Source organism: Trypanosoma brucei, chromosome 10, assembly GCF_000002445.2.
Source record: "Trypanosoma brucei brucei TREU927 chromosome 10, whole genome shotgun sequence".
In the NCBI taxonomy this organism is placed as follows: domain Eukaryota; phylum Euglenozoa; class Kinetoplastea; order Trypanosomatida; family Trypanosomatidae; genus Trypanosoma; species Trypanosoma brucei.
Genome location: NC_007283.1, coordinates 66762 through 83681, shown reverse-complemented (window position 1 = coordinate 83681; position 16920 = coordinate 66762). Strand labels below are relative to the sequence as shown.

The 16920-nt window shown below is 47.0% G+C and overlaps 14 protein-coding genes across 14 annotated transcripts, besides 2 other annotated features; all 14 read right to left on the bottom strand.

The window, feature by feature from the left end:
- Positions 1 to 64: 64 nt before the first annotated feature.
- On the bottom strand, positions 65 to 541 carry Tb10.100.0160 (cytochrome C oxidase subunit VI, putative; the record flags this gene model as incomplete). The annotated part of the gene is made up of 1 exon (XM_817195.1): positions 65 to 541. One exon carries the CDS (start codon positions 539 to 541, stop codon positions 65 to 67), a length of 477 nt encoding a protein of 158 aa, XP_822288.1.
- Positions 542 to 793: 252 nt separating this feature from the next.
- On the bottom strand, positions 794 to 1192 carry Tb10.100.0155 (60S ribosomal protein L32, putative; the record flags this gene model as incomplete). The annotated part of the gene is made up of 1 exon (XM_817194.1): positions 794 to 1192. One exon carries the CDS (start codon positions 1190 to 1192, stop codon positions 794 to 796), a length of 399 nt encoding a protein of 132 aa, XP_822287.1.
- A 698-nt stretch (positions 1193 to 1890) lies between these two features.
- On the bottom strand, positions 1891 to 2229 carry Tb10.100.0150 (hypothetical protein, conserved; the record flags this gene model as incomplete). The annotated part of the gene is made up of 1 exon (XM_817193.1): positions 1891 to 2229. One exon carries the CDS (start codon positions 2227 to 2229, stop codon positions 1891 to 1893), a length of 339 nt encoding a protein of 112 aa, XP_822286.1.
- Positions 2230 to 2250: 21 nt separating this feature from the next.
- Positions 2251 to 2273: a microsatellite.
- Positions 2274 to 2427: 154 nt separating this feature from the next.
- Tb10.100.0140 (hypothetical protein, conserved) lies at positions 2428 to 4599 on the bottom strand (the record flags this gene model as incomplete). Its single annotated transcript, XM_817192.1, has 1 exon — positions 2428 to 4599. The coding sequence occupies one exon, from the start codon at positions 4597 to 4599 to the stop codon at positions 2428 to 2430; it is 2172 nt and encodes a 723-aa protein (XP_822285.1).
- A 250-nt stretch (positions 4600 to 4849) lies between these two features.
- On the bottom strand, positions 4850 to 5950 carry Tb10.100.0130 (peroxin 14, putative; the record flags this gene model as incomplete). Its single annotated transcript, XM_817191.1, has 1 exon — positions 4850 to 5950. The coding sequence occupies one exon, from the start codon at positions 5948 to 5950 to the stop codon at positions 4850 to 4852; it is 1101 nt and encodes a 366-aa protein (XP_822284.1).
- Positions 5951 to 6178: 228 nt separating this feature from the next.
- Positions 6179 to 6919, bottom strand: Tb10.100.0120 (proteasome subunit alpha 5; the record flags this gene model as incomplete). The annotated part of the gene is made up of 1 exon (XM_817190.1): positions 6179 to 6919. The coding sequence occupies one exon, from the start codon at positions 6917 to 6919 to the stop codon at positions 6179 to 6181; it is 741 nt and encodes a 246-aa protein (XP_822283.1).
- Positions 6920 to 7165: 246 nt separating this feature from the next.
- Tb10.100.0110 (60S ribosomal protein L37a, putative) lies at positions 7166 to 7447 on the bottom strand (the record flags this gene model as incomplete). The annotated part of the gene is made up of 1 exon (XM_817189.1): positions 7166 to 7447. One exon carries the CDS (start codon positions 7445 to 7447, stop codon positions 7166 to 7168), a length of 282 nt encoding a protein of 93 aa, XP_822282.1.
- A 217-nt stretch (positions 7448 to 7664) lies between these two features.
- On the bottom strand, positions 7665 to 9050 carry Tb10.100.0100 (GPI transamidase component GAA1; the record flags this gene model as incomplete). Its single annotated transcript, XM_817188.1, has 1 exon — positions 7665 to 9050. One exon carries the CDS (start codon positions 9048 to 9050, stop codon positions 7665 to 7667), a length of 1386 nt encoding a protein of 461 aa, XP_822281.1.
- A 429-nt stretch (positions 9051 to 9479) lies between these two features.
- Positions 9480 to 10055, bottom strand: Tb10.100.0090 (vacuolar ATP synthase, putative; the record flags this gene model as incomplete). The annotated part of the gene is made up of 1 exon (XM_817187.1): positions 9480 to 10055. The coding sequence occupies one exon, from the start codon at positions 10053 to 10055 to the stop codon at positions 9480 to 9482; it is 576 nt and encodes a 191-aa protein (XP_822280.1).
- Positions 10056 to 10266: 211 nt separating this feature from the next.
- Positions 10267 to 11019, bottom strand: Tb10.100.0080 (40S ribosomal protein S6, putative; the record flags this gene model as incomplete). Its single annotated transcript, XM_817186.1, has 1 exon — positions 10267 to 11019. The coding sequence occupies one exon, from the start codon at positions 11017 to 11019 to the stop codon at positions 10267 to 10269; it is 753 nt and encodes a 250-aa protein (XP_822279.1).
- Positions 11020 to 11284: 265 nt separating this feature from the next.
- Positions 11285 to 12202, bottom strand: Tb10.100.0070 (ATP synthase F1 subunit gamma; the record flags this gene model as incomplete). Its single annotated transcript, XM_817185.1, has 1 exon — positions 11285 to 12202. The coding sequence occupies one exon, from the start codon at positions 12200 to 12202 to the stop codon at positions 11285 to 11287; it is 918 nt and encodes a 305-aa protein (XP_822278.1).
- Positions 12203 to 12450: 248 nt separating this feature from the next.
- Positions 12451 to 13734, bottom strand: Tb10.100.0060 (centromere/microtubule binding protein; the record flags this gene model as incomplete). Its single annotated transcript, XM_817184.1, has 1 exon — positions 12451 to 13734. One exon carries the CDS (start codon positions 13732 to 13734, stop codon positions 12451 to 12453), a length of 1284 nt encoding a protein of 427 aa, XP_822277.1.
- A 325-nt stretch (positions 13735 to 14059) lies between these two features.
- Tb10.100.0050 (hypothetical protein, conserved) lies at positions 14060 to 15187 on the bottom strand (the record flags this gene model as incomplete). The annotated part of the gene is made up of 1 exon (XM_817183.1): positions 14060 to 15187. The coding sequence occupies one exon, from the start codon at positions 15185 to 15187 to the stop codon at positions 14060 to 14062; it is 1128 nt and encodes a 375-aa protein (XP_822276.1).
- A 184-nt stretch (positions 15188 to 15371) lies between these two features.
- On the bottom strand, positions 15372 to 15974 carry Tb10.100.0045 (hypothetical protein, conserved; the record flags this gene model as incomplete). The annotated part of the gene is made up of 1 exon (XM_817182.1): positions 15372 to 15974. The coding sequence occupies one exon, from the start codon at positions 15972 to 15974 to the stop codon at positions 15372 to 15374; it is 603 nt and encodes a 200-aa protein (XP_822275.1).
- A 263-nt stretch (positions 15975 to 16237) lies between these two features.
- Positions 16238 to 16261: a sequence feature (AT_rich).
- Between the last annotated feature and the right edge of the window lie 659 nt (positions 16262 to 16920).

Below are 16920 nucleotides of genomic sequence, written 5' to 3'. Positions count from 1 at the left end.
AGGAAATTATGCTACAAAGAAAAGGAAACGATCGCTACTACTAAGACAACCTTTTCGTCACTAACTACTCATCATATACGGGTTTCTTCCCCTTGACAAAAATGTCATGGAGAATCGGTGCTTTTTCGCAGAAATCCGAAGCATCGGCATCATAAAGTGGTTCAAAGTCGCGGTCCAGCCAGAACTCGTAGGCGCCCTTGCGGTTTGTCTTTACAGGTTGGTACAACGGCTCAAAGTCTTTCCACGGTTTAACACCGTACAGAAGAACGTGATCAAAATGTCCTAGAGCACGCTTCTCCTCCCATTTTTCCAACCAAACCTCCTGCATCATGCGTTCCACGTACCACCGCATCTTCTTGCACATGGAATGTTCCTCTCCCCAGTTTCCAACACAGTGAAGCCACTGGTAGTACGCAAGTATACCATTCTTCTGTTTGTTGTTGGTCCCACAGAAGCGGGGGTCGTTAAAATCTGTGAAATGGGGAAGGGCTGGCAAATCCTCCCTCTGAATCTTGTATTTATTGTGATCGACAAAGGGCATGATTACTTTCTCGAAGACGCTAAGGACTTATTTGCTACACTACACACAATGCGCAGGAAACATCAGAGGGAAAAATGTATGTCTGATGAATGGGTCAAGAAGCCAATAGGTGTCCTTGATGCTTCACACGAGCAACACAGACGCAAACAAATGAAAAAAAATAGTAATATTTGCTGCTTTGAAAGTTTATGGTATATATAACACCTATAAGAAATGACAAAAAAGCATCACATGTGTGAAGGACGAATCTCATTAAACGTCAACACGCCGCAATTTGGCATTACCATTAATCAGACGTACGTCAAGCTCGTGAGCCTTCCGGACAATCGCTTTGCGGGCTTTGGCTCCCACAGTATGTGAAATGACACCAGCGTACTTGCGGTTTTGCATTAGGAGCATATAAAGATCTTGCACGTTGTTGACGGGAAAGTTTTTGAAACCTGACGGGGTGATATACTTTGTTCTGCGGTCGCTTCCATAACCCTTGTTTGGCATTGCCTTCTGTCCCTTGTAGCGGCGACGAACCGGCGAGTCCTCACCACGAGGCTTCCGCCAACTGCTGCTTAGCTGCGGGAAGAGCTCACACCTATGGCGCGTGAACTTCTTCGTGCGCTTCTTCACGATATTCCGGGGCACGAACGGCTTCACCATCCTAAGGACCTCCACACTACCGATGAACAAACATCATCACAGTTGCATTAAGCAACATATATATTAGGCAAAGAAAAAAAACGGGGCGAGAAACATCAGAAAAGGATCATATAGAGATAGCAGTAAGCGCAAGCCACGGTAGCCGCGATTGAGGGCACACAACTCAGCGAAACGAAGCAATACAAATTGACGACACGTCGCTGTTTAGACTCAGCAGAGGGAATTTAATAGTCCCAAAGACTATTTTCTTCGAATTAAACTATGACCGGCGGAGCCAACAGGATGGAAACCCTAGCATCGTGATAAACGCAAAAATACAGTGGATTCTCAGAGGCATTGATACTGTCATATTTCAGTTACACACAACCTTCCAGTGTAGAGGCTGCTAAACCCCATTATCCATAATCCGTATGCACCACGGAAACAAGGAATCGTTCATTGACTACCATATGAAGGGAATGCACAAGAGAAATCTTGGCCATCTTAACAAGCACGATGTGAAGCGGAAGTGCTGCAAATTGTGTTCTGGGTAAACCGTATCGTTGTTAAGGAAACAACCTCCGCAGCGCTCGGGTACATACCGGGCGAATATTTACTGGAGTTTCCGGCAAATTGCCTCCGCCGTGCGTTTCCTTCGAGCAAAGCGAAACGAACGTGCAAAAGTGAGCAACAACATGTCTTAGCGATCGTGATGGGTGCTACGGTAATGGCTTCGCCGTTATTGTTAAGGCATGAATTTCACCGGACAACAACTCATCCTTAAAAAGGTCATTTACCATACGGTGTCTTTTTACCAGTGGAACATCGTTGAACTTTCTGGAAACAATGACCACACCATACTTCCGGTCTTCCTCACTTAACACAACCACATCACACGACTCCGGTTCCAAAGACACGCGAATCCGTTCCTCCATTTCAGTTTGAGTGACCATCCCTGCTACCTCCACAGCTGAAAACTGGTCAAAGAGGAAAAAAAATAAAATAAGAAAAGTGATACTCTTTTTCACTGCAGTGGTAACTTGAGCATGAATTTCCATCAAGCAGCAAAAAAAAAAATAATATATATATATATATATATATAAACCGAAATCAAAAAAAAAAAGACACACCTGCTACCACACCTGCCTCATGCAAGTCACACAGGAAGTGTAACAATCCTCGCTCAAAAGGGGGAAAAAAAAACGTCATCTATAGATGTGCGCATGTTTATGGATATTTGTCTTTTGGTGGAGATATCACATTTTGTGATAAAGCAGCTTTCCCATATTGCGGAGACGTCGGTTGCTGTCACGGTGTTCTCTGTTTCTAGCAGAAACATTCCACGAAAATGGGGAGCACCTGCTCGCTGCGCACTCAAGCAGAAGTTCATCAGAAAGCAACTCACTGACCGGCCTCCTCTTTTTTTTCTTTTGCGGTGCACGCAACGGTCTATGGTTTGAACCACTCCTCTTCGGTCCCACCGACGGAGAAGGCCGCAATGTGGCGTCAGGTGGTGCATCCACCTTCGTTCGCGAATGATTGAGCTGCGCGTAACTCCAACCTCCTCTTGGCTCATCCATCAGCTGCTTCAGATCCTCCGCAACCTCTATAAGCCCCGGTGTCAGCCAAACCGGAGGTGGAGAAAACCCCACTGGCATCCTCTCAGGTGAACTGGAAGGTGATAAGGAAGAAAGTTCGACGGACTTGTAGCCACGGGAATGGTCGGTACTACTTACAGATTCAGTTGGTGAACAAGGCCACGCGGATGCCCCCTTCTCCGCGGGATCTTTTATGTCTAGTTGCTTTGAGCTCCTTCTGGAGGCACGACGTGACACCGCCCTGCTTTTCTCCTCTTGTCGAAGCTCCTCTTCACGTCTCTTCCTCTCTTCCTCCCTCTGCTGCAGTTGTTTCGCTTTTGCCGCTTCGAATAGACGCTGGTGTGCTGGAGGGGAGCCTTTCCGCTCCCTGTGACTGGGGAGAATCACCGGGGAAAACGTCAGATCTTCATTCACATGGGGTTTTAGCGGGAGAGGTGTTAAGCGCCAATGTTGCACACCGTGTGTCCTCTCGTAGTCCTCCATTGCCGTGCAAAAATCATTCAGGGTACAGTTTCCCGTGAGTCCAGAAGACCGCGCCACATCGTCTATCTTCTTGAGAATCATGAGGTGTTCACAGCAAATAATTTGACGTTCTTGTTTTTCGCCATACCCCTTCCACACCTTGGACCACAGCTGGTGCCACTGCTCCAACCTCCGTCTATTTGCCCGAAGGCTTAGCTCCTTCGTTGTTTCATTTACTTGGGGTGAAAACAAAATCGGCTCACTCTTACAAGGGCGTCGCCTCCTTGGTGTGGGTCGATAAAGGCGCTCCACGAGCTGCTCGCTATTTTCACACCGACGTTTTGGCTTTGTATCTAACCATAACTCGCCTCGCTTCCGCTCAATAGTCGCTACCCGCTTCTCCTCTAACTCATAAAGTCTATGGATGAGTGCATTCACATCACTGGCACTTCGTCTAAGTGGAATAGTTTGCTGAAATCCCTTTTCCTCTTCCTCCTGCTTACGGCACTGACGGCGAGCCGACTCCATGTACAGGCGATCCGCCACAGGTATCACGCAAGCGCTGCTGCTCCTGACACGCTGGACAATCTGTTCCGACCCCTTGGAAATCTTAGGGGTGGGGCGACATTCTTTCTCAATCTTGGACTCCCACGTCTCGAGAAGGGCCCTTTGACGTAGCTGAGCTTCCTCACTGCGGCAGTAAGGAAATGCTCCAGGCCGTTCCATTGTCTTGGCGAGATCCGTGATAACCGGTTTAAAAGTACAGTTCCTTAGCTCCTTATCGCGCGCTCGTAAAATCTCTAGTCGCTCTTCTACTCTTTTTCGCCGCGCCATTCCACTGTAGTATAACTTAGCCAGACAATTCTCACTCTTCGGTTTGGTCCGCCTGGCAGGAACCGCCACCTCCTCCCGGCAGTTTATACTGTTAGTGTGCGTCGGTAAATCCGTCAAATTCAGCCCATTGTTTGAGTCCTTTGGCGCGGCTAGATGCGGCGGCAGTTGGCTATTTAATGGCAGAGAAAAAAACCCACCACTCAAGTTCGGCACTGCACCCTCCGCTGCACGATCCTGAGAGTTGAACTGCAGATCAGATACCACCCCGGAAGCGCCGGAGTTAGCCACATTAGAACCAGGCGGTCCTCCCGAACGGTTTGTCGCCCAATTGTCGCCTACCACTTCATTCGGCCGGGGCCCGGCGCGACTACTCTGAGGCGGTGGTGATTGCTGAGGTGTAACCGGTCTAGCCGTTGCATTCAACGTATCGGTATCAGAATCTGTACTCGCCACGAAATCGTTTACGTTTCCACAGGTCACACCACTTAGATTTTCAGCACCTCTGCTTTTGCCACCGGCCGTCAGCTCTGACATTTTGTAACGACTTCCCCGTTGCCTCTTTTTAGTAACATTTAAGTTGGAAAGAAATAGATAAAACGACAGAGAAATGATACAAATAGGTGGGTGCTTTGCTCGATTGCACAGGCACTTATCTCGTCAGACGAAACATAAAGAATTTTAAGAGGGTGAATGCACTCTGCAAGTGCACACTCTTATTAAATTCACCCACTCCATTGATATACTAACAAGATTGCAGCTTTCAGCCACTCTACACGCCTCCGCGTCAAGCTGCCTCGCCGCCAACAACTGTTCCGTCCGTTTCCGTGCTTAATGGGGCAGGGCCATCCTGCTGTTGGGTGTCCCGGGCAACCTCAGATGAGGCACCATTAGGGTTACTTGACTCGGTGTCGCTGGATGGTAAACCTTCTTCCTTAGAGTCCAAGGTTTCCTCCACATTACTATTGGCGTTGACTTTAGCAGAATCTTCTTTCCTCTCAATTTCACTTTTCAACCTGTTTACCTCCTCTTGAAGACTCTTGATTTGTGACTCCTGCTTTTCGTTTGTTCTTGAATATGCTGTGACCTGACCCCGCAACTTCCCGAGGGTGATGGAGAGTTCAGCCTTGCCCTTTTTCTCTGCTTCAAGAGCTTCCTGAGTCTCCTTCAACTCAGTCTTTAACCTCTCAATTTCAGCTTGCTTTGCATCCACGTGGCTTTCAGATGCAACAGGAATTGCGGGTACAGGAAGAGCAGGAACTTCACGATGCACGAGTGACCGCTCAGCCTCACTGTCAGATGACGCGTGACGTCCCCCTCTCCGACTGCGTCGCGATCGTGGCTTGCTTCCTTCGTCTTTTAGACGGATTTCATAAGGCGAATACAATTGAAATGCTTTAAAAGCAGCAAAACCGCCAATCACGGCAGCACCGGCGCCGATTACCAAATCCCTCCAGTCCACACCGCGAGTGGCAGCAGCCGCTTCGGGGAGCGGTGGAGCTTGTGGCGCGTAAAGTAAACTAGTGTGACGCCGGGATTGGTTTGGATGAGGCGTGGGAACCGAATCGGCGCTCTCATCCCTCAAAGGCTGAGTCATGTGCTGGCTATTCGGTCCTGTTGGCACATATGGCCGCTCGCTCAAAATTCTTTTGATTTCGTTTAGTGTCTTCGGTTGTCCAACTTTGGTGAACGCCTCACATATTTCTTCCGCAGAAAGGCCTTTCGACTTCAAAAAGTGCACCTTGCTCGACGTGGGCGTCCGCCTCACACGTGAATCGAGGAGAAACTCGACGGCGTTTGAAACACGTTTCTCACGTTCAGAGTGAGTGTGTTCCACTTCTGGTTTCGACTTGCCGTCATCCACTACCCCCGACAGCAGCAAAGACATATTGCGTGACTTACGTGATTATATATCCTCAAATATTTGCCTAGAGATGGTACACGCATTTGAAAAAAAAAAAGGAAGATGATACGATCCTCCTTCGAGACACATCCACAAAAAGAACTTATGCGTACGTTCTTACGGTCACTTAACACGCGAGCACTGAGTCCTACAGAAACATATCAAAAACAAAAGAAAAGGGCACGTCGCAGGGAGTTTGGACGACGCGCGATGTTAATTTTCCTCGGCCTGCCGATCAATGATCCGCTGTATCTGTTCCTGGTCATATATTTGAAGCCGCCCAGTGGAAACCGGAACAATTGCAATTTCAACGCTGGTCTTCGTTAGCTTCTCTTCCATCACCTGCCGTAAAATCTGCACGGTGAGATTCTCTGCCTCCTCAACTGTCATGTTCCGATGATAACGCTCACTGAAAACAGTTTGAGCAGCCTCGGCACCACCACCGATTGCTTGAGCATCGTAACGTGTATAAGTGCCGCTCGGGTCTGTTTGCCAAAGCTGGGGTCCGTTTTCGTCAACACCGGCAATCAATAATGAGACACCGAAGGGCCTCGACATGAGTTTCTTCCGTCCCCCGCTTTCACCAAACTGAACTGACAGGTCGCACGTCGCCAAGGCACACGATTCAACGCTCATCGGCTCATCATAGGTGAAACGGTGATTTTGTGCCTCCACACGCGCATGGTCCACAAGTATTCTCGCATCCGCCACCATGCCACTAAGAACGGTCCCGATATGATGATCGATTTCCAGGATCTTATTTACACTTGACGGATCAACCAGTGTTGATGGCACCCGCTTCTCGGCAGCAATGATAACAGCATCGGGGGTTTGAATTCCCAAGCTTGTGCTTCCCAACTTGATTGCCTCGATGGCGTATTCAATTTGGAAAATGCGACCCTCTGGGCTAAAGGTGTTAACGCCACGGTCATACTCGGTTTTGGAGGAGAACATTTTTTCTTTTTTCTCTGACAGGGTAAAACACAGGCAAATACATGTTTAGGGTATATCCAAGGAAAGCGAAGGATAACAAAGATGAAACGTGCAGGAGTGGTTTGAAGGGGAGAAAACAACCGTGATGTGTGTCATGCATCCCTACAACATATTTGAAGCATCACAAAATTGTGCAAACACCTTCGACGGTGTTTCACAGGTAAAATAGAGAAAAAACAAAAAAGAAAGAGGTTGTTCCCCTCCATTTTAGTTAGACTGCTTCAGCTCACGAAGGCGGCGAACGGTGGAACGCACCGTGGTGTTGTTTGGTGTGCTAAGCGTGTAGGCGCCACCAGCGACAGTTTTGCTGCAACCATCGCAGCGCCAAATGCCAACGGCCTTGCGCCGAAAGGCAAACTTCCCGCAGAAGGAGCAGAAGTGTTTCGCATGCTGAGACACCTCCAGCTTCTTGGCGCGCTTACGTGGGTTCGAACCATAGCGGGCGCCATAGCGCCCCATGACGCCCATCTTGACGGTACGCTTTGCCATCGTAACTTCGCAGCAGCTAAAGAAAACGAGCAAAGTAGGGGAAAGCAGGAAAGAGGGAGGTTTCACGTCGTGTCTTTGTTTACGAAGTACAAAAGTGAAATAAGGGGCAAAACCTTCAGGGGGGAACAAAGTACAAGAAGTGAAGCGGAGGGAGTGGGAAAACGAAGACAACATACCACCAGAATGCGCCCTGACTTTTTGTTACAGTTAAACCCATCTAAGCACCCAACGTCGACCGAATCAGCCTGCTGGAAATCCATAAGGCATTGGGATATAGAAAAAACGAGAAATATACGCCAGCTGTAGTCTCTGTGTCAAACAATTTTGCTTTCATCACTTCCGTCAAGGCAACTAAAACGATCCATGAAAGGATCGCTCCAATCAGCAACACGTGCCACTTGCGGCACCTTACATGGATAAACTGAAGCTGCAGAGTGGCACCAAACCCCATGACCAACCCCGCTACAGGTTGAAGAATGATGAGAAGACATAACACCACGGCATTTATGGCACCCCACGACATGTCCCATGAAAATGCACCAAGCCCAACCGTCAGGACACCACTGCTCACAAAAAATCCAGCGGTACCAAAATTCAATGTTGAAACCAAGGCAGCCAAGCCGGTTGCACTAACCAACGCCGCGCACGGGGAAAAGCTGAACCCCTCTACTTCGTATATGGAGTAACACGTCGATAGGAGGGAAGCGACAAATAAAATCGTGGCAAATTGGATGACATCATACTCGACGTACTGATCAACACTTAGTGGTATCCAAACAGATGTTGAGTGATGAAAACGTTCGTGCAGATAACTAAGAGTTGCGATGAGCTGCTCGTGCGCAGCGGCCATGTTATAACCGTAAGACGATTTGGTCCTGCGTTCGGACTTTTCGGTGCTAATTGCCAACAAACTGATGCCACGCGACCGCATTTTATACCACGGTTGGTAGCGTAACGGTGCGACCAACGCCGTCTGCAGAGCAAGGAAGTAGTGTTCGTATATTGGTCGACTCGTGGAAAATGAAATATACGGATTTTGGCATAAAACATCAATATTAAACCTCCACTTCTCCGCTATCGCTACTGCGAGGTTGAATAGATCTTGATTTGGTTGCATTCCGTTGGCACCAAACACATTAAAACAAAGGTTATTTGTGTGAAACGACGTCACGTTAATAACTATAGCCGCGCGGACGAAGGAATCGGGGATTGGCCAATCTTTGCTTGTGTCATTAAAAAAGTAAAAATTCGTATCGCATGCCATGTTTTCCTTCTCTCGCAGCACGTAAATCAGGTGATTAGCCAACACAACGGAGGATTCAAAGGCAGCATTAACGTAAACGGCAATAGATTCGGAGCCCACGGAGCGTCGGCCACGAACCACGCGCGTATATTGTGAAATCCTCGTGTCCATATGGAGCTCACCCAACATCCCAGTAATTACCGGAACTCTCGAGACGCTGATGGCATTTTCATCAATGAAGTTTTCCTTTGGGCACGCGGCAGGTAAGCAGCATATAAGGCATACGCCAAGTGCCAAGAACAGGGGAGCGCATGTGCTTCCATACTCCCTAAGAAACTTCTTTGTTCCCGCCTGCAACATACTTATTGTGCACCGACTTAAAGTGATACCTAACCAAAGTAGTATTCTTCCACAGATATAAAAAAAAAGAGAACAAGCGGTATAAAGCGCAAAAAGAAAAGGATCCAAAAAAAAAAGGAAAAAGGAAAAAACACATTATTTTTTTACTACTTACGTAAGCAGAAGATGGTCCCGGGTGAATGCTTCGAGTTGCAGCGCCTTTTTCACTTTGTCCCTTCGCCCTTATTCATTACCTTTCTTCAACCCTCGGCACCTCACCGGCGCAGCATCAGTTTTTTCTTCTAGTTTTCATTGTATATATATATATATATCTTTCCCTTCGTGGAAACAATTTCATGAAAAAAAATCCTTTTCCTTTTTCCCTCATCCATCTTAACTCCCTAAAGCGTGGCATCGAACAAAAAAAAAGATGATAGAGCAGAGATGCCTTCACTGACACGGTCCGTAGTTAACTTTGTTCGCGGTATTGTTCATTAGAAGAGCAATAATGAGTCCATAGAGTCCAAGAGCCTCCGCAAAAATAAGCATCAGAATCATAGCAACAAATATTTTTTCCTGCTTACCGTACGCGCGGACGGATGCGTCACCGGCGATCCCGATGGAAAGTCCCGCGGCCAAGGAAGACAAACCGGCAGCGAGTCCCGCACCAAAATGCAGGTATCCGGAAAATGCCGCATATGCATGTAGCTCCGTTTTGATATTATTGTTGATAATGACGGACACAATGAGCCCGTATATACCGAGAATACCGGCCATGACAACAGGCACAATACCGCGCATGATCCGATCGGCGTGAAGTATACCGAGGTGAGCGACACCAACACCTGATTTCGCCGTACCATAGGCAGAGCCCAGGTTCGCAAAAATGAGAGCGGATGCACATCCCATTGACCCAAAGAAAGCAGCCGATTGAGGATACATCTCATCGCACGAAACGGCACCGGCGGCCGCAGCCCCGGCAGACACAGCAGCAGACGCAGCAAAAAGCAAGTTTTGTGTCTTCATTCTTCACTTATATCCTTGCTGTAGCTAAACAAACTATTTGTACCAGCGTATGTAAGTAAGGGGATGACAAAAGGGGGGCACCTCGCCGCTAGTAGCAACATCAAACAACTTCGAAGTACACATTAGGTTATGCCTCGTGGTGAGACCTTATAAGTGAAAATTTTTAACGAAAAAATAAAAAAATAATTCCGGAGTGACCCGTTCAGCGTTACTACTTCCGTGCCTTGAAGGCATCAACCTCCTTCCTCTGTGCATTCACCCTGCTTGAGTGATGACGAGCCGCCTTACGCTGGCGGGCAGCGCGGCGGCGAGCACCAACGAGGCGGAGGTACTCACGGCGCTCGGCTGCCGATTTGCGAACTTTATCAATGGCGACGCGCACTTTCTTGGCGCGGCGTGCCCTAATCGTGGAGGTGATGAGACGTTGGATCTTGGGTGCCTTGAAACGGTCCTTCTTGCCCTCTTTCGTCACCTTCCGACGGATCACATACTTGCGTACGTCATCCGTGCGACCGAGATTGAAGAGCTTACGTATTTTGTTCGCGCGCTTGGGTCCCAAACGCCGAGGTACCGACACGTCTGTCACACCCTCGATTGGTTGCTCACCGACCTTCTCCACAGTGACGTTCAGCACGGCAATGTCGCTCCCAAGAATGCAGCCACGGAGGGACTTGCGGCGACGCTCACCCTGATAACCACGGAAGGTGTTGAAGCCAACAGCGCCACGCTTCACAAGAAGTGACACACGACTTGGGGCCATTACGCCTTGCACCATTGGAAATCCCTCTTTATCGGAACCGCCACGAAGTTTGAAGGTGTAACCCCTAAAGGCCTCACCAAATATGGCGCCGTCCACCTCGTTGCCAAGGCGGTAGTCGCCCAAGTTGACACGGCGGAGGACCTCATCGGTTACTTCAACCTGCTTGACGGTGCCGTTCCGTGGATAGGCGACATTCAACTTCATCGGAGCCACTCTTTCTTGACAAATTACAAAAAAGAATGTACATAGGTGTCCATTTTCGTGTACTTCATACATACACTCAGAAACGGCATTAACCAAACCATTTTTTTTTATCACTCAGTAGGGAAAGGGAGTGCACATCTGCACCAAAAACCAATAGAAGTGATAGAAAGAGCCTTACACCTACGAACCACAAAAAAAACATGTTGCCTACCTATACCACAAACATCACGGTCGCACGCATACCTACCGCATTTATGAACAAATACTACTTGGTTACTGCCCCTTCCCAGAATTTGTTGCGTCTGACGCCCTTCATAGCATTGCCTTCCAACGAACTCATAGCAGAAAGAATTTCAATTAGCGCCGCCGTAATACCAAACTGCCGTGTCTTGTTGTAAAGCGAGCTAGTTCTCTGTTGCAGGCTGCTGATATTAGTCAACTGACCCTCAACAGCAACCAGACGGGCAGCTTGCTCGGAAAGCTCGTTTTCTCCAACGGCATTGAGGACCGCGAGCGCAGCATGAAAATCGAAGAAGTCCCGAATAAGCTGTTCCTCCTCATTCTGCAGCGCATTCGCAAAAAGGTAACGATTCTTCTGGTTGTCCGAGCTACCGGCATCGGCAAGGTCCTCTTTCCACTTCTCATATGATGGAATGTTGTAAACGGCATTCCTTTGGACACCCGCAGAAACGAAACGATTGAAAATCACCTGATACCGATCCGCATCCTTGGACACTTCATATGCATTTTCAATTACAAAGGTTGCATAACCAAAATGCATTGATTCCTTCATATCGTTAATGATACCGTATCTGAATTCATCGGGAAACAGTTTAGAAAACGAGTCTATACCACGTTTGCCGACCGGCATCAATACCATCTTACTCGATACCACGGAATCGATACAACGCACAATATTGCTGTTCAGGGCACCGCATGACCCACGATTCGTAGTTATCGGTATGTAAACAAGGGCATTCTTCGCTGCGGCCACGGCATCTCTCGATGCTTGTGGTTTGCTGAACGCCAACTCCGTATAGCGGAGGCTGAAATCGCGTGTCCTTATCCGTCCCTGCGCCGCACGATACTTCGCCAAAGTCACCATCTTAATAGTTTTAACGATAGAGTAAAACCGGTTGTACCCCTCAAGTTTTTCTTTGTAAAGACGAAGCTTACCTGACATTTTCTTTCCCTTTCCACTTTAATATGTTTCAGAGAGGTTAAAAAAAGGAAGAAGAAGAAGAAGAGTACGCAGTAAAGCAATAGTGTAAGCATGCATTCACTACAGAGATAATAGAGTTGTCAAATAACCCAATGAGGGAACCTAGCGACGATAACCGCGGACACAAACAAAACGAAAATAAATCATCGATCACCCTCTCTCCCTATCCCCCTTGTGCTCTTAACGATTTAACAAAAAAAACTTACTTATTAGGTGTCATCTGCTTCTGACCTAGGGCGCTTTCCATTCTTTCTTGGGGCCTCCCCGTACTGAACGCCTTCAGCATTCGTACTAACGCCACCGTAGTCCACGTAAAACCAGTCGGACGGCGTGTTTGCTTGGGGACGGCCGTACTTGTCCAGAAGTCCATCTTTCATCATCGTACGCTTCTTCACAGCAACGGGGCCAAGTCCCCAACGTCTCGGATACGTGTCTCGATCCATGATCACACGTTTGCTTCGAGCCACGATACCATGATCCACTGAAGCCATTTGTGATGTGGACATTTCAGCATAAGCTAATGCAATGGCCTCCCCCTTAGTGGTCATGAGGACAATAACATCATCCCTTTCAATTCCGTTGTCGAAGCGCGCGAGTCCAGGAATCATGAGCTTAGCCCCGTAGCAGACCGCGTTTACGGCAGAATCTTTCACAACCACACGCTTGTAGTTTGTTAATAAATATTCACAGGGGAGAATTACTCTCCGAAGGTACGTTTCATCCTTCTCGTTATCATACAGCCACTGCGCATCAAGAACGTCATGCATGGTCGAGATGTGGTCGTCTTCAGATATCACCCCGGTTCGAATTCGTCGTAACTCTTCCATATGGCCACCGACACCCAAAATCAACCCGAGATGAACACAAAGGGTTCGTATGTACGTGCCTGCCTCGCAGTGAGTCTCAAACACGGCCAAGTGACGATGTTTGTCATACTCAATAAGCTGATTTGAATATATATTGCGGATACGAAGCTGACGCTTCACCGCCGCAATTAACGGTGGTCTTTGAAAACAGGGACCTGTAAGGCGCTGCAGCGAGGCAACAACCTTTTTTTCACTCACCGTGTCATGAAGGCGCAACACACCAATGTATGTTTTACCGGCATTCTGCTGAGACTTCACTAAACGTGTTGCTCGGTCAATACAAATGATGAGGGCTCCGGTTACTTTAGGATCCAACGTTCCCGCATGCCCGGTTTTTTCACACTTCAAAATGCGTTTAATCCATGACACCACTTCGTGTGAACTAGGATTAGAGGGCTTGTCAAGGTTAATCATGCCGTACTTCACATACTGGGACAGGGGTCTCCGAAGCGGAGACCATCCACAATCCAAAACCGTAAAGTGGGAAGACCGCACGTTCAGCCTGTCATAGTTTTTCAGTAAAAGCGGCCATTCTTCCGGTGAGAGTGCGCAATCCGTATGTTGGCCCTCCAGGGGAATGCAAAAATCCTCTTTACGTTGTGCCTCACCAAGCTTCTTACTGACCATAGGTAACTTCGTTATCGAGTAGCTTATTCTTCTCAACAATTCTTATACAGAGAAAAAACATGGAAATATGCACACAACACGTCCCCGTTTTCTTCGAACACATAAGTGGCATAAGAGTTACACTGTGGGCGCATAAATAGGGGGGACCTAACTTACCCGTGCAAACAAAAACCGATAATAAACAAGAAAAAACACCTTCTCACTACAGTCAGTGCAGAGCTGCTAGTTCAGTGTGCGCGCATCCATTTGCAAAATATATTATTATTAGAATTCTTTGTTCCTTGATAGGAAGACGTAGTTGCAATTCGCAGCACCGGCTAGTGTTTCAAACACTAGAAAGCCTTCCTTGTTTTGCTAACTCGTTTAAAACATCCTCAATCTTGGTCTCCGACGCCAAACGAAAAACCTCTCTGATTCTCTCGCCGCGAAAGAAATCCACACTACGACCTAAATTGTGGTCTTCGTATGGGTCACGGATCATAATAGTTTCGTAACCCAGGAGATTCCAACGAGTCTTCTCATCAAAATGATTGATTCCCTCCAACCAAGATTCTTTCGAAACAAGTTTGTCATTTTTCCTAATGTCAACGACATCAGTATCAAAATCAAAACACATTGAGCCCCCAAAGAAATGAAAAAAGCCATGTAAATCACTTAAAACATTCTGTATGTCAACGTCACTACAAGAACATACATCTCCAACAAAAGGAAAGCATTCATTGACCCCCTCCAACATTTGCTTCGACATACAATACAGAATATTGTTGACTTCACTTTCATCAATAATACGCACTGCTCTCTTCGTCACCTGCATGTAAAATATATACATGACAGTGAGGGCGTATGCAGAAATCCAACCTCGACGAGCATCAAGAATACCTTGAGAGCGGCACCATTTCTTCGCACAAAGAACGCCGCACCTAAGGCGTGGGTCCCCCTCCATGTAAAGCCTAAGCAACAAAGAATTTCTGGGACCATCAAAAGAAAGAGACACATCCAAGTGACTTCCCTCTGTGTTATTCGCACTACTCTTGAAAAGCCGAATAAAAGGAACACGAGCCGAGTAAATTTGCTCGCACTTCAGCACCGTCGAACAGAAAGATACCCTGATATGCTCCAAAATTGCCAAGAGAACCCTCTGATGATGCTCTCGTTTCACTTCAATAAATTTTGAATGCGTATAGTTCAGCATGTTAGCCATTGACGACTCCTCAGTATTCCCTTGCGTGAGAAATAACACTGCGTAATCAGCATCTGCATTGCTAAAAGCCGTTCCAGAAACACACGACCCATACATTAAAACAGAGGGTCGAGAAGACAATTGAGAAATACCTAAAACATTCTCAATCGAAAACCCCTCAAGGGCACCTTCAAGCCACTTTCTGTTATCAAGGAAACGGCTGTACTCCTTGTGAGATAGCAGGGATGATCCTATCCTACGAACTAAAGCCATAAATAGGTATAGTGTAATCCCCCTTTTCCCAGTAGTATAATAGGGTGACCGCAATATACCATCCAGAGAAAGTCGAATTCTGGCATACGACAAAATAACGATGACGGAGCTCTGTGAACTCGGTTGGCAGCAGTCCACAGAGACCCAGGCAAGCAAGAGCGGAGCAAAGTTAGATTCACACCAACTAGAGAGAATCAAAAAAATCATCAATATCTTCCTCCAACGAATTGTTAGCAATCAAGTGCTCTTCTGCCCTCTTCACCCGTTTCTTTAGACCCTCCTGACTGTTGTTCCCACCACACCTTTTTCTCAATGATCTCGGAATGAAGTGATCTGGCGTCGTAACCACAACACCATCCCCTACACCCAGACGGGGACTAAGGATAATATCGTCACATCTACTGGAGCAGCTCGAATTGTCTTGGGTATCTTCATTGGGTCGCTGTTCACATGAAATGGGAGCGGTACCCTCAACACACTTCCTTAGCTCAGCATCTCGTATCATTCTTTCTATCAGTGTCTTTCGTTCTTTCTGACGAGGGAGCAGGAAGTCGGCTTTCTCCATGGAACGTAGCTCCGTGCGCAATTTAACGACATCACAGCTGTCTAGCTTTTCACTCCATTTTTGCATCTTGTTAAGCTTCCTTTCATTTCTTATCTCTTTGGAGGTACGCTGAAACCCATAGCGACGCCGTTCACTAGTGCTCATTCGGTGACTAAAAGAGAAAATATAGTAATATATATAATCGCGTTGTAAAACATGATGGCTTGTTACTAAATAGAACATAGCACAAGACCTTGGTTTCCATACATGACGGAAATGGGGTACTTAAGTACTCAACTGTTGTTGTCACTCGCTTGCACCGGGACAAATGTATGAACAACATGGAATGAGAATTAAACTTAAAAGAAGTAAGCGGTACATGTGCAACTACCAAACACCAACGCGTACGAAAATGTGTTTTAAGAAAACACAATAATACAGGCAGGGTCCTAAAATGCCATTCCCATACCTCAAACCACATTGTTGGGGCACCGTTGTAGCAAACGATATTTTATTTTTTTTTTTTATAACACAGTACAAAGGGGGAAAGAAGCCAAATGCAGTCACTCCCAACAGCTTGAAGTTCGCATACCAAATGTGTGCGCAATACATGGCAGAAAGTGTACACACACGCAATCTGGTGCCCTGCTCGTGAAGTACGGAGCTCAAATATGGGAGGAAAACATCGAGTTCATTTTTGCTATTACGTGAGCATCTTCCCCTTCACAGCTTAAAAACGACTAACGGCGCAAACAATGCACAGTAGCCGGTTGTACAAAAACAACATTCGGTGAAACGTTCACCAGAAAAAAAAAATGAGCAACACAAAACAAAAACATTAGATATATAAAGTATATTTTTCTTTTATAAGGGGTAATGAAAAGACCCAGTCCAAAGGAGCCAGTGCCATATACACAAAAACCATGTTTAGAGAGAAAGTGACAGTACACGACCAGGGAGGAGGGAAAGTGTGTACAACGTAACGGGATAACAACTAGTTTCAAAACATCCAACAAAAAAGTGAGTAACGATAAACAAAAAAAATACTTCAAAACAATCTGCAATCATCCAACAATGGCACGAGAGGGACAGTAACCCACCTGAAGCAGGTAACTTAGATAACAAGCATAACATAAAAAGTTCGATCATTCTACTAGCAGAGGTGCCTTTCGGTCCGGAAACAAGGGCG